The 12,264-nt window shown below is 53.5% G+C and overlaps 1 protein-coding gene across 11 annotated transcripts in view; it reads left to right on the top strand.

The window, feature by feature from the left end:
* The window catches only part of ARHGEF2 (Rho/Rac guanine nucleotide exchange factor 2), a 37,473-nt gene that overhangs the window by 4,146 nt on the left and 21,063 nt on the right, over positions 1 to 12,264 (top strand). For 5 of the 11 annotated variants that reach the window (XM_081825463.1, XM_081825460.1, XM_081825459.1 and 2 more), the window contains exons 2-4: positions 4,473 to 4,590; positions 5,160 to 5,202; positions 6,554 to 6,647. In XM_081825463.1, coding sequence (XP_081681589.1) covers positions 4,473 to 4,590; positions 5,160 to 5,202; positions 6,554 to 6,647 — 255 coding nt within the window. Of the gene's footprint in view, positions 1 to 4,472; positions 4,591 to 5,159; positions 5,203 to 6,286; positions 6,304 to 6,553; positions 6,648 to 10,617; positions 10,764 to 10,975; positions 11,172 to 12,264 lie in introns of those variants that run through there. The other 6 variants (XM_081825469.1, XM_081825470.1, XM_081825464.1 and 3 more) reach the window with 4 other exon arrangements.

The following is a 12,264-nucleotide window of genomic DNA, read 5'->3' on the forward strand; positions in this document are numbered from 1 at the left end:
CTCTCGCTGTGCCTCTCTCTGTCAAATAAATAAATAAAATCTTAAAAAAAAAAAAAAGCATAACACATGTAAAATATGCACTAAAACATGCTTGAGATTTTAATTGGAGTTGCAATGAATCTAGAGAGTAATTTAGGGAAAGTTGACATCTGTACAATGTTGCTTCTTCCTACCCATGAAGATAGTATACCTCTCTTTTTTTTTTTTTTTTTAAGATTTTATTTATTTATTTGACAGAGAGACACAGCGAGAGCGGGAACACAAGCAGGGAGAGTGGGAGAGGGAGAAGCAGGCTTCCCGCTGAGCGGGGAGCCCGATGCGGGGCTCGATCCCAGGACCCTGGGACCATGACCTGAGCAGAAGGCAGACGCCCAATGACTGAGCCACCCAGGCACCCCAGATAGTATACCCCTCTAATATCATTTTTTTCTGTACAGGTCTTGTGGATATAGATTTATTCTTAGGTATATATTTTTAAAAGATTTTATTCTTAGGTATATTATACTTCTTTTGTCAAGTTTTAAATTTTAGTCATCCTGGTGGATATCCTAGAAGGTATCTCATTTTGGTTTTAATTTGTATGTCCCTGTTGAAAAAAATCTGTTGGACAATTTTCTTTTTTCCTTTTTTTTTTTTTTGAGAGAGAGAGAGCACGGTGGAGAATGGGTAGAGAGCTAGGGAGAGAGAGAGAATCCCAAGCAGGCTACAGTCCCAGCACTGAACCTGATGTGGGGATTGACCCTGAGATCACAACCTGAGCTGAAACCAAGAGTCAGATGCTTAACAGACTGAGCTACCCAGGCACCCCATTTATTCATATTTTTATTGGCCATGTACATATCTTCCTTCGTGAAATGTCTGTTCAAGCCTTTGTCCACTTTTTTTAAGATTTTATTTTTATTTTTTAAAAGATTTTATTTATCTGACAGAGAGAGCAAGCACAAGCAGTGGGAGGGGCAGGCAGAGGGAGAAGCAGGCTCCTCGCTGAGCAAGGAGCCCAATGTGTGACTGGATCCCAGGACCCTGGGATCATGACCTGAGCCGAAGGCAGACACTTAACCGACTGAGCCACCCACGCACCCTGTATAGTGGTCTTATACACACTTAACTTGCTAAACTCTCTTTCTTGTTTTTGTTATAACAATTTTTAAAAAAAGATTTTATTTATTTGAGACAGAGAGACAGAGCATAAGCATGAGTAGGGGAGAGGAAGAAGAGGGAGAGGGAGGAGCAGACTTCTGCAGGGAACCATCCCAGGACCCAGAGATCACGACCTGAGCCAAAGGCAGACCCTCAACGACTGAGCCACCCAGGCACCCCTTGTTATAACAATTTATCTGTGATTTTTTTCTTTTCTGATAGACAATTGTGTCATCTGTAAATGAGCTTAGTTTCTTTTGTTCCAAATTTTATTCCTTTCCTTTCTTTTTCTTGCCCTCTATGCTGGCTAGGATCCTACCGCAGTGCTGAGCAGCAATGTGATGACGGGTATTCTTGTCTTTTCTTTCTTTTTTTTAAATGAAAAAGCACCAGTGCAGTTTATTTTAATGCTTCTATTCACAAGAATGGTATCCTTGTCTCTGATTTTAGAGGGAGTACATCTTATTGAAATTGATTTTTGGCTGTAAGTGTTTAAAGGGCACATTTTATCAGGTTAAGGAAGATTTCTTCTATTCCTAACTGCCAAGGCTTTGGTTTTACAATAAGTGGGTATTGAATTTTATTCTATGCTTTTTTACTTTTACGGAGGTGGTTATGTTTCTCCTTTAATATGTTACTGAGGGAAATTAAATGTAAAGATTTTTCTCCTGTTAAGCCAGCCTGGTATTCATAGGATGAATCCAACTTTGTCATGACAGATTATGTGTTTCATACACTGCATAGCAAATCAACCCCAGACTTGGTGGCTTAAAACAACGTGTTTTCCTTCTCACTATTCTGTGGGTAGGTAATTTGGATTGAGCTCAGTGGAATGTCCTGCCGATTTCACCTGGACTCACATGGCGGCAGGTGTCTGGTGGCTTGAGTAGGGCGGGCGGCCAAGGCTGGCCATATTCACACCTGTCGATTGTCCGGCTGAAAGCTGTGATGCCTTTGTTCTCATCCACATGGCCTCTCTAGAGGCTGGCTTAGGCTTGTTCATGTGGAAATAGCAGTCCAAGTGGACAAAAGTGCAAGCTTTAGGGTTTCTTCTTCTTCTTCTTTTTTTTTTTTGATTTTATTTATTTATTTGAGAGAGAGAGAGAGCGAGAGGGCATGAGCCTGGGTGGGAGGGACAGAGGGAGAGGGACAAGCAGACTCCCTGCCGAGCGGGGAACCAGATGTGACACTCGATCCCAGGACCCCGAGATCATGACCTGACCTGAAGGCAGACGCTTAACTGACTGAGCCACCAAGGCGCCCCAGCTTTAAAGTTTCTCGAGGCTCAGGCTCAAAAGTAATATAATGCCACTTCCACCACTTTCTATTCGTCTAGTGGAGTCACAGGCCAGCCCAGACTCAAGGAGTGGATAGAGGCCTCCTTGGGGGGGCAGCAGCAAACAATTTGTAGACATTGAAAATCTACTTCAGTTTGCTAATATTTTGTTTGGGATTTTTGTACTTATGTTGATAAGAGAGATTGGCCCCAAATCTTCCTTTGTCACACTGCCCGTGTGCAGTTTATGAATCAAGGTCATACATTATAGAAAGAGTTGGAGAGTTTTCATTTCTATTCTTTGGAAGAGTTTGCATAAGATATCAGTGCTCTATTCCTTGAGAGATCTGTGCCTTGCCTATAAAATGTTTTTGGCTTGGTGTGTTTTGTTTTGTTTATAGAAATATTAACTACCAATTCCATTTCTTCAGTAGGACCATTCAGACTTTCTATTTCTTCTAGATTCAGTTTTGTCAAGTTATATAGATATACACACACATTTTTGTAAGGAATTTTGTTTGCATTTTCAAAATTGCTATCATCAGGATGCCTGGGTGGCTCAGTTGGTAAGTGTCTGCCTTTGGCTCAGGTCATGATCCCAGAGTCCCAGGATCGAGTCCTGCATTGCTCAGCGGGGAATCTGCTTCTCCCTATGACCCTCCCCCCTCTCGTGCTTTCTCTTTCTCACTCTTTCTCTCTCAAATAAATAAATAAAATCTTTAAAAAAAATTGCTATCATCAAGTTGTGGTCAGTCTTCTCCTGCCTTTCCAATCACTGGGTCTGCCCCACGTTCTTCCTCAATTTTTGCCTTCCTTCTGCCTACCATCTTACTGGAGGTTTGTCTACAACTTTTGGCTTTATTGATCCTGTTTTATGTTTACTACTTCATTGATTTGTGCCTTTTTAATTTTTAAAAAATTTTTAAAGTAACCTCTCTGCCCAACATGGGGCTCAAACTTACCACCCTGAGATCATGAGTCACATCCTCTACCAAATGAGTCAGCCAGGTGCCCTGATTTCTGCTTTTATCCTTATTATATCCTTCCTTCTGTTTCATTTGAGTTTGCTGTCTTTTTCTAACCTTTTAAAATTGGCATAGTTCATTAATTTTCAGCTTTTTAAAATTTTTCAATATAAGCGTCTTAAGGCTATAAATTACCCCTAAAAAACCACTTTGGTCGTCTCCCACAAGTTTTGTTCTGTAATTCTATAGTATTTTCATTGTTGTTGTTATAAAATATCTTTTTTTTAAGATTTTATTTTTAAGTACTCCCTACACCCAATGTGGGGCTCTGAGATCATGACCTGAGCCGAAGGCAGACACTTAACTGACTGAGCCATCCACGTGTCCCTAGTTTTGCTTATTTTAAACTTTATATGAATGTAATCATACAGGACATACATTTTTTGTGTCTTGATTCTTTCCCTCACTATTATGTTTGTGAGATTCATCCATATTGTCAGATGAGCTGTGGCATGTTCATTCTCATTGTTGACCAGTATTTTGATGTGTAGAAATATCACAGGTTCCTTATCCAGTCCACTGGAAAGGGATTTCTGGCTCGTTTCCTGTGATCTCTATGATATAGATGATTTGAAATGTGTTAAAATTTGCCTTATGACCTGATATGTGACCAGTTTTTGTAATGCTTCATGTAGGCTTGAGAAAAATATTAATTTCCTGATGGTTGGGTGTGTGGTTCATGAATATTCCTGCTCCTTTTGTCTTAACCCCAGGCTGTCTCAGTCATGTCCTTTTGTTTTTATGACCTGCTTGGCCTCTATAGTTTGAGTTTGTCATGTCTGGAAACCCTTTGGAGTACATTTTTTTCTAAGAGACTTTCTCCATAGGGCTTGAACGGTGGCAGAGAGCAGGATGCTCACTAGCAGGAATGACTTGCCAATGATTTCAGGTGGAATGTCACAGATGTGGGCAGTGCAGAGGGTGGGAGTCCTGAGGGCTTGAAGGTAGACCCTCTACGGGAAAGTGGGAGCACGGGGAGTGGGAGAGGGATAAAGCCTGACTTCGTGTGAGAACTCTTGACATGGTTCTAGGGTCAGAGTTGCTGTCATCCGTCTGCTGGCCCTTTGGACCACTCGGCCCCTGGCATGCTTTCCAAGTCTGTATCCATGAGCGGCATCAGTTGCCTCTTGGGCTGCTCTGATCCAGCTGGTGAGTGGGGGTGGGGAGTAAGGCAGTGGGGGCCCCTTGCTCTGTCTGTCTCGCCACCAGCCCTCAGAGCCATCTGTTCAGAGCCCGGATGTCCTGGGTTCTTTTTAACCGCACACCCTTGGAAACAGCAAAATGCCTTTATTCAAATGAGAGACCTGAATTCAGGACTTTAGCATTCTGAGACCCTCCTTCCAATGAAGGAGGACACAGGACAGACTGTGGCTCCCCAGCACCCCCTGTCCCCAGAGATGGAGGACAGTTACCTGTAACGCACCTTGTCCTCAAGATGAGGAACTGGGAGCTGGGGTGAAACCTCTGCTCTCTTCGTTCAGCAGAGACAGAACTGAGACATCAGGCCCCCAGGCCCCTGCTCTGCAGAGCCCTCCTGCTCTGTTCGCTGGCCCCTGAGCTCTTCAGCTCTGCTCCACTCAGACCCCACCTCCCTCCCTTCTCTGCAGCACCAGCCCTCAGGAAAGGCTGCCCAAGCACCTGCAGCTTGGGAACCTGATCTAGGAGGGGGTGGGGGAGGCAGCCCTGGACGCTTCTCTTCTCATCTCCTTTTGTGTCAGCAGGGAATTTCTACCAGTCCTCTGCCACTGACCTCAGCCAAAGGTGAGTTTGGGAGACCTGCAGCCCTTCAAAGGCCTAACTGGAAGAGGCGCAATGGGACTGGACCATGGATTTTGTAACTCCAAGGGTCTCTGCTTCCTGAAACGTTGCTCCCCTTAACATTTTTTTAAGATATTCTTTATTTATTTAGAGCAGGTGCACATGAGCGGTGGGAAGGGGCGGAGGGAGAGGGAGGGAAAGAATCTCAAGTAGACTCCGTGCTGAGTGTGGAGCCCAATGCCGGGCTTGATCCTGCAACCCTGAGATCATGACCTGAGCCAAAATCAAGAGTGGGACACTTAACCACTGAGCCACCCAGGCGCCCCTCCCCTTAACATTTCTGATCAAAGGCTTCCAAATTTCCTTCTCCCTGAGCTTCACAAGAATTCACCCTCTTATTCATTGGCCAGGGAAGGGTTAGAAAGTTCCCAGTAGCCCCCCTGGCTAGTAAAGCAGTTGGGGAAAGAAACGTTGTATCCAGACCCCAGGCTGTCCGATGAATAGGACAGTGGCACTTGTTTGCTGTTGTCACTGACAGGTGAGTGGGCAGAGTGGCGGTCGGACAGTCTTAGGGGGAGACGGTGGCCCAGGACCCCATGGACAGCTTTGGAGGTTCAGATAACTGACCAGTGGGGAGTGGCTCTGGCGGGGCGGGGTGGGGAGGGCAGGGGCTGCAGGCCCAGCTCAGGAATTGCCTGGAGTCTGGGAGATTTCTGTAGCCAGGAAAATAAGCGCACAAAATCAGCACCTGTTTATTTGGCTTCTGCAGCTGAAGCCTGGTTAGAGTGGCCCGGCTCTCCCAGACAGTGCGGCTGAGTGCACTAGCCATGGCCCTTTAAGTTGCCAAGCTCTGATTTGTGGTCCTAAAAATCTCTAGCTGACACATCCTCCTGGCTCTGGGTTTGGGATTAGCTCATGGGATGGGGCTGATGAAATCCCAGGAAATCCACTCCTTATTGGCTTTAGGCCCAGAGGCCCTTTCCAAACAGTGCAGAGGGTCGTACACAGGCTCTTGTGTTTTGAGGCGAACAAGCCCTTCTGGAGAGCCCTCACCCCATATCTGTCATTGGGGAGCAGCGCAAGAGGAGACTGGGCCTGAGTGAGGTAGGAAAGGGGGGAGGAGCCTGGAGTTTTTCTCCCAGATTGAGGGGCCTGGCAACAGTAGGTCACAAACATCTGTCCACATCCGGGAGGTAGGGGTGGGCTGAGGGGTCTCCATCTCCAGGCCGTCCTCAGCCCTCCTTTCTCCCCTCCCGGCCAAGGCACCTGCCTTGGCCCCGTCTCTCTGGGAACATTTTGTTTCTTTTTCCCAGCTCCGTCTCCACCTCCTCACCTCTTCTTTTTCCCTCCGCAGCTGTAGCCGACTGGAACGGGGCTCAGGAATCTGGGCAGGCTCCCCACTGCAGCGCACCCTCAGCTTCCTCCTGGGCATGACCGGAAAGGCCAAGGTAGGAGCCGTTGGGGAAGCAGGAGGCCTGGGCCCCCCTGCCCTCCCTGCTTCCGTTCCTCCTCACCCCCATCCGCTCCCCTCCACAGCTTCCCAGGGAGACAGACACTCAGGACAGTGGTTCACATGCTAGCTCTCCCAGACTCCCTCCCTGTGTCCCGGGGCGTCAGCTTTCCTCTGCTCTCCCCATACCTCCAGCTCAGCAGCCAGCTTCAGCTGCGGACAGCCGGACCAGGGGAAGGGCAGGAGCTTCAGAAGCCGAAGGGCGGCCCAGCCCTCCCTCCCCTTAGGCCCCCCCGTAGCTACAGAGACGGGCAGCAGAGATCTTAACTGTTGGATATAATCACGATCATAATTATAGCAATACTTTTTACTACTCTGGAGAGTATTAGGGTTTGCAAAGTGCTTTTACACTTATAATTGTATGGGGTGGATGTGGCAGTTGAAGGAGTTGGAATCAGGCCACAGGCAGAGGGGAAGCCTGGAAAGTGTACGGTTATGGAAGCACACGAACACCCAGGTGTGTGGGGCTATGTAGGGTTCCGACCCCAGGAAAGTGAAGGTATTCTGCCCTCTCCCTTATTACCAACCCAGGGCTCTGTGAAACCGGGGTCTCTGCCCGCTGCTTGAATGCATTGCCATTTTCTTCATTTACTGGCAGAACGAGCCACCCCCTTTTCCTCTCAAGGCCTCCCCAAGTATGCAAGTACTTTCCAACCTGGGGCGGCTTCTGAGCATTGAAAGAAGCCCCAGAGGAAACATCCTCCTATTTGGCTCCAAGAGCCATGGGCTTCTATCCCCAGGAAGGTTGCTGGGCTCCCCCCGGTCCCCTCCCCCCACAGTGCCAGGCTCGCCCCTCTGCCAGCCTCAGAGCCAGGACTCCTCTTTCTCTCGTGCACTGGGAAGGCAGAGATGAAACCCGGTTGTTAGTACCTGCTCACCACAGGCCACACTGGGGAGTTTGAGGCCTGGGACCACACAGTCTGAGAAGAGGAGGAGCAGCTAGAGAATCTTAAAGCTGGGGGTGGGGGAAGGGTGGGGGGGTGGGCAGGAAGGAGCCGAGCTCTCTAGAGAACCAGGCAGCGAGGAGCCCTGGGGTCGGAGGGCCAACGTCCCGGGAGCTGGCCCAGCTCGGTGAAGGGTGCTGCAGGAGCTGCCCTCCCTGCCTGCAGTGGGAATTGGCAGGGGAAGTGAGCACCGCCCAGGGGCCATCCCCATCCCCAAGGGTCTGCATCTGCCCACCCGTGGCCCAAGTTTGGTGAGGGGTAAAATCGCCGGGTGAAGGGGGATGTGGGCAGCATGGGGCCCGACAGGCAGCAGGAAAGAGCCAGAGTGAGTCAGGACCTTGCTGCGCTGGCCCTTCCTCGCCTGGGCCTCTGGTCCAGTCCTCCCCCCACTCACGAATGTGTGTGCCTGCCCCACTCAGCCCCCTCCGCCCCTCCGCCCCATGCAGGACTGCTCCTAAGCAGGTAAACACCAGGGGGGTGCGGCTGGACAGAAGTCCAGCAGTGAGAGAGGAAGTGGCTTATTCCTTCCTATTTTTTTTTTTTATTTAAAATTTTTTATTTATTTATTTGACAGAGAGAGACATAGTGAGAGCAGGAACACAAGCAGGGGGAGCGGCAGGCAGAGGGAGAAGCAGGCTCCCCGCGGAGCAGGGAGCCCGATGCGGGGCTCGATCCCAGGACCCTGGGATCATGGCCTGAGCCGAAGGCAGACGCTTAACCAACTGAGCCACCCAGGCGCCCCTTATTCCTTCCTATTTGACTAGAGTCAGCGCGCTGGACAAAACACTTCTCCAGAGGTCATCTCCTTTCATTCTTATAACACTCTGGCAAAGATAAGTATTTCAATTTCCATTTTGCAGACAAGATAACTTAGCGGTCCCCCAGCTATTCAGAGGCGGGGCTGTGCTGCAGACCCAGAGAGTTGACATTCACACGCCTGTCAACAAACCTCACCTAGCCCGCTTTCCCCTCTCTTCCCTTCTTCCACCATCTTGGGAGGGATGGGCCCTGGAGTCAGTCATGCTTCAATCTATCCTGTCCTGGAATATACAAGGCCCAGAGCCGTGAAAAGAACACACACTCGTGGGCACTGTAGCTCTTGGGCCTGGCTATCCCTGGGACTCTAACTGTCCATCTACTGCCAACACTCTGACACCAGGTTCCTGCCTGGGATGGCCTCTCCACCCAGGAGGTGCGCGGAACACATTTGTCAAGTTAAATGAGCTATTTTATTTTATTTTTAAATAAATAAAGGGGGACAGAAGGGGAGAGAGAAGGAGAGGGAGAGGGAATCTTGAGCAGACTCCGCCCTGAGCGTGGAGCCCAAAGCAAGACTCCAGGCAGGGCTTGATCCCATTGTGAGATCATGACCCCAGCCGAAACCAAGAGTCAGAGGCTCCACGGACTAAGCCACCCAGGCGCCCCTTAAGATTTTATTTGTAAATAATCTCTACACCCAGTATGGGACTTGAACTCAGCCCAAGATCAAGAGACGCCTGCTCTGGTGGTGGCTACTTTTAGATTCTGGCAGAAATTAGGGTTGCCTTTTGTTTAGGGGTATCTAAAAAAATAATTTCTGAAAATCTGGGAAGTATCACTGGATAGGAGTGGGGTGGGGATGGAGGGATTGGGATGCAAGTGGTGTGCTTTTGCAGGTGTTCCCAGGGATACAGAAGATGAATATTAAGTCAGGCAGCAGGCCTAGCTCAGGAAAAGTCCAGGTGTTTCTCAAGGTGGACGGGTTTATGTACCCACCCCCAAAACCCTGCCTGGCCACTCATCTCCTAATGGGAAGAGGTGGACATAGGGCGGGGGGCAGGCTGGGAGATGGGGGCGGAGGCAGAAAAAGGCGGGAACCTTAGGTCTGCTTTTTTCTGAGTCTGGGGCCTGAGAGCTCCCAGACCGTGGGATTCCGGTCCTGGCCTCACAGTCCGCCCACTGGGTGCCCAGACTGCAGTATGGCCTTTTAAGATTCCATCCTTAGCCTGTGGCACTCTCCCACCCCAGGCCGGGGAGAAAAGCTGAGGTCTGGGCCCATCCCTTGTCTCCGGCCCCTAGTGGGCGGAGCCGGGAGGCCGGGACTCTGGCTTCTGGTTGTCTGTTTTTAAATTTAGTACATTCCTCAGCCCTGCCTGCTGACTGCGGGGAGGCTAAGTCTGGGGTTCCGGGCCAGGATTACTGGCTGGGGGAGTTCCTAGGGCCTTCCCGTAAGGTCTCCCCTGCAGGTGCAAGCCTGGAGGAACCAGCCTCCCTCCTGGCCCTGGGAAAGTCCTTTTCTGTTTCTAATGTCCGTCCAGCCTAGAATGGTCGGTCCCCTCTCCTTGTTTCTGGTCTTTGCTCCGCACGGATCCTAAACAGTGGAACGGGTGACGAAGAAGGTGATGGAGTTGTGAGGCAGGAGGGAGGCTAGAGGAGCAGTGTGGGGGTGGTGCTGGGGGGTGAGGAGCCCAGCCAGCTCAGCCAGTGGTGAGGCATGGAGCCCAGAATAGTGGCAGAGGCTAAAATTGGCACCTACAGGAGTGCTGAGTTGGGCTGGGAACCTGCTGCTGCAGCCGGGGCGGGAGCCGCTGGCTCTGGGCTGGGCCTCCTCTCCCCCCTCCCCGCACACCTGCGGGGGCCGGAAGCGGGCAGGACCGCGCGCACGCAGGATGCTCTGTCCCAAGGCTCTCCAGAGAGATGGGAGAGCCTGAGAGGCAGAAATGAACTGTAATGTGAATGGTTCTAGTGTGGCGCGGGGTGGGGGTGGGGGGTGGGGGGAGTTTCCGAGCATCAGGAAACTCAGCGAAGGTGGAGGCTGGCTCAGGCTGCGGCAAAGGGCCCCGAAAGAATGCCCCACTCCACCCCGCCTCTTGGGGAGAGACTGGCCAGACCCCAACTGCCCCGCAGCGGGGCGGGCCGGTGTCTAGTCTCTTGGCTCTGGCGTGAGTGGCAACGGAGCGAAGCGGGGCTAGACACAAGGAAGGACTTCCCCGGCCTCACAGCCCGCGGAGAAGGGGGCGGGGCTCGGGGGCGGGGCTCGGGGGGCGGGGCCGGGAGCGGCCGCGGAGCGGGGCGGGGCGGGGGGTGCTGGTGGGAGAGCTCTCGGGCGCGCACCCTCGCCTCCACGCCCGGTAAAGACCAGCCTTTCGCTTCCCCTGGTTTTCCCCGCCCTCCCCCCTGCCCTGCCCCCAGCGGCGAGCGGGGCCTGGCGGCGCGGGCAGCGCGGGCGGCGGGGCTCCCTGCAGAGCGCGCGGGGCGGGGGCCGCGGGGCTCCCGGGCCGAGGTCGGCGCGGGCAGGGCGCGCGGGGCCGGCGGGGCGGCGGCGGCGGCGGGCGGGCGGCGGCCAGCGCCCGGGCCCGGCCCGGGGGCCCCCGCCCCCGGGGCCCGCGGGCAGACTCGTGTTTGAGGAACTGCGCGGGGCCGCGCGCGCGAGCCACCTTCCTGTCCCGGGACCGCCCGCCGCCGCCGCCCCGACCATGTCTCGGATCGAGTCGCTCACACGCGCGCGGACCGAGCGGAGCCGGGAGCTGGCGAGCAAGGTGGGCTCGGGGCGGCCGGGCCGGGGTAGGAGGTGGGGGGGGAGTGCCGGGGCCCGGGGGCGCACCGATCGCGCCGCGTCGCCCCCCCCAGCCCCCGCCCGGCCCTGCCGCCCGGGAAGAAAGTTGCTCCGGGCAGGGGCCGGGCGGGAGGAGGGAGGCGCGCGTGTGGTCGGGTGGGCACCCCTCGGCCCGGGGCCCCGCGCCCCGCGGTCGCCGGCGTGGTCGGCCCCCTTTGTCCCCGTCATCCGGCGCAGGGCCCGGGAGGGCCGGTTTCCCGGTTCCTCCCGCCTGCCCCGCCGCCGCGGCCCCCCCCTCCCCCTCCCGGAGACAAAAGTCAGCCCCTCCTCACCCAGCAAATGGACTTTCCAGCTGTGATTCACTTCTCCCCTCGGGTGGGCGGGTGGCTGGGGTCGGGACGGCGGAGGGACCACGCACTTCCTCCCCGAGCCGTCACCCTCAGGCTCCGGGAGCAGAGGTCTTTGTGTCGCTGGGACACTTTCCTCCGCCCTTAGGGGCCCTGAGCACACCTGTTTCTGGAACAGGGGGTCTCAGGTCCCCGACCCTGTCTGGCCCGCCGGCTTCTGAGCACCCTGTTCTCCCGGCGTGAAACCTTAGGCTGACCCGCCCGCCGGCACTTTGCCTCTGACCGTCCTCCTCTTCCCCGCTCTCATCGCTTCGTCTTGGGACCCATTCACCTACCATTTCCAGAGCCTGGGGTATAATTATCCTTGGCCCTCACTCCTTCCCAAGTATCCTTTATCCCTTCTTTGTACCCAGGCCCACTGTCAAAGGCCATGACCTCTGCACACCCCAGACCCCAGGGAATGAGGTGTAGGTGCACAAGTTAGAGCTGGGAGTGCTGGTGCATGCGGAGGGCACCTCCCAGCTGCCGGGGCACCCACACTGTACCCATCATCAGGAGGGCCAGGACCCCACCAACGGCTGGTTTAATCTCTGGCTTCCCTCTGACCCCCGTGCCCTGCCCTGGGTCCCTGCCTGTGCTTGTCACCACCACTGTTCTCCCGGAAAGGGGGCAGTACCCTTTGGGGGCCCCGGAAGATGGTGGAAAGCTCTCCCCACACCTCCCTCCTAG

Source organism: Leptonychotes weddellii, chromosome 6, assembly GCF_054177405.1.
Source record: "Leptonychotes weddellii isolate Sample4059 chromosome 6, ASM5417740v2, whole genome shotgun sequence".
Taxonomy (NCBI): domain Eukaryota; kingdom Metazoa; phylum Chordata; class Mammalia; order Carnivora; family Phocidae; genus Leptonychotes; species Leptonychotes weddellii.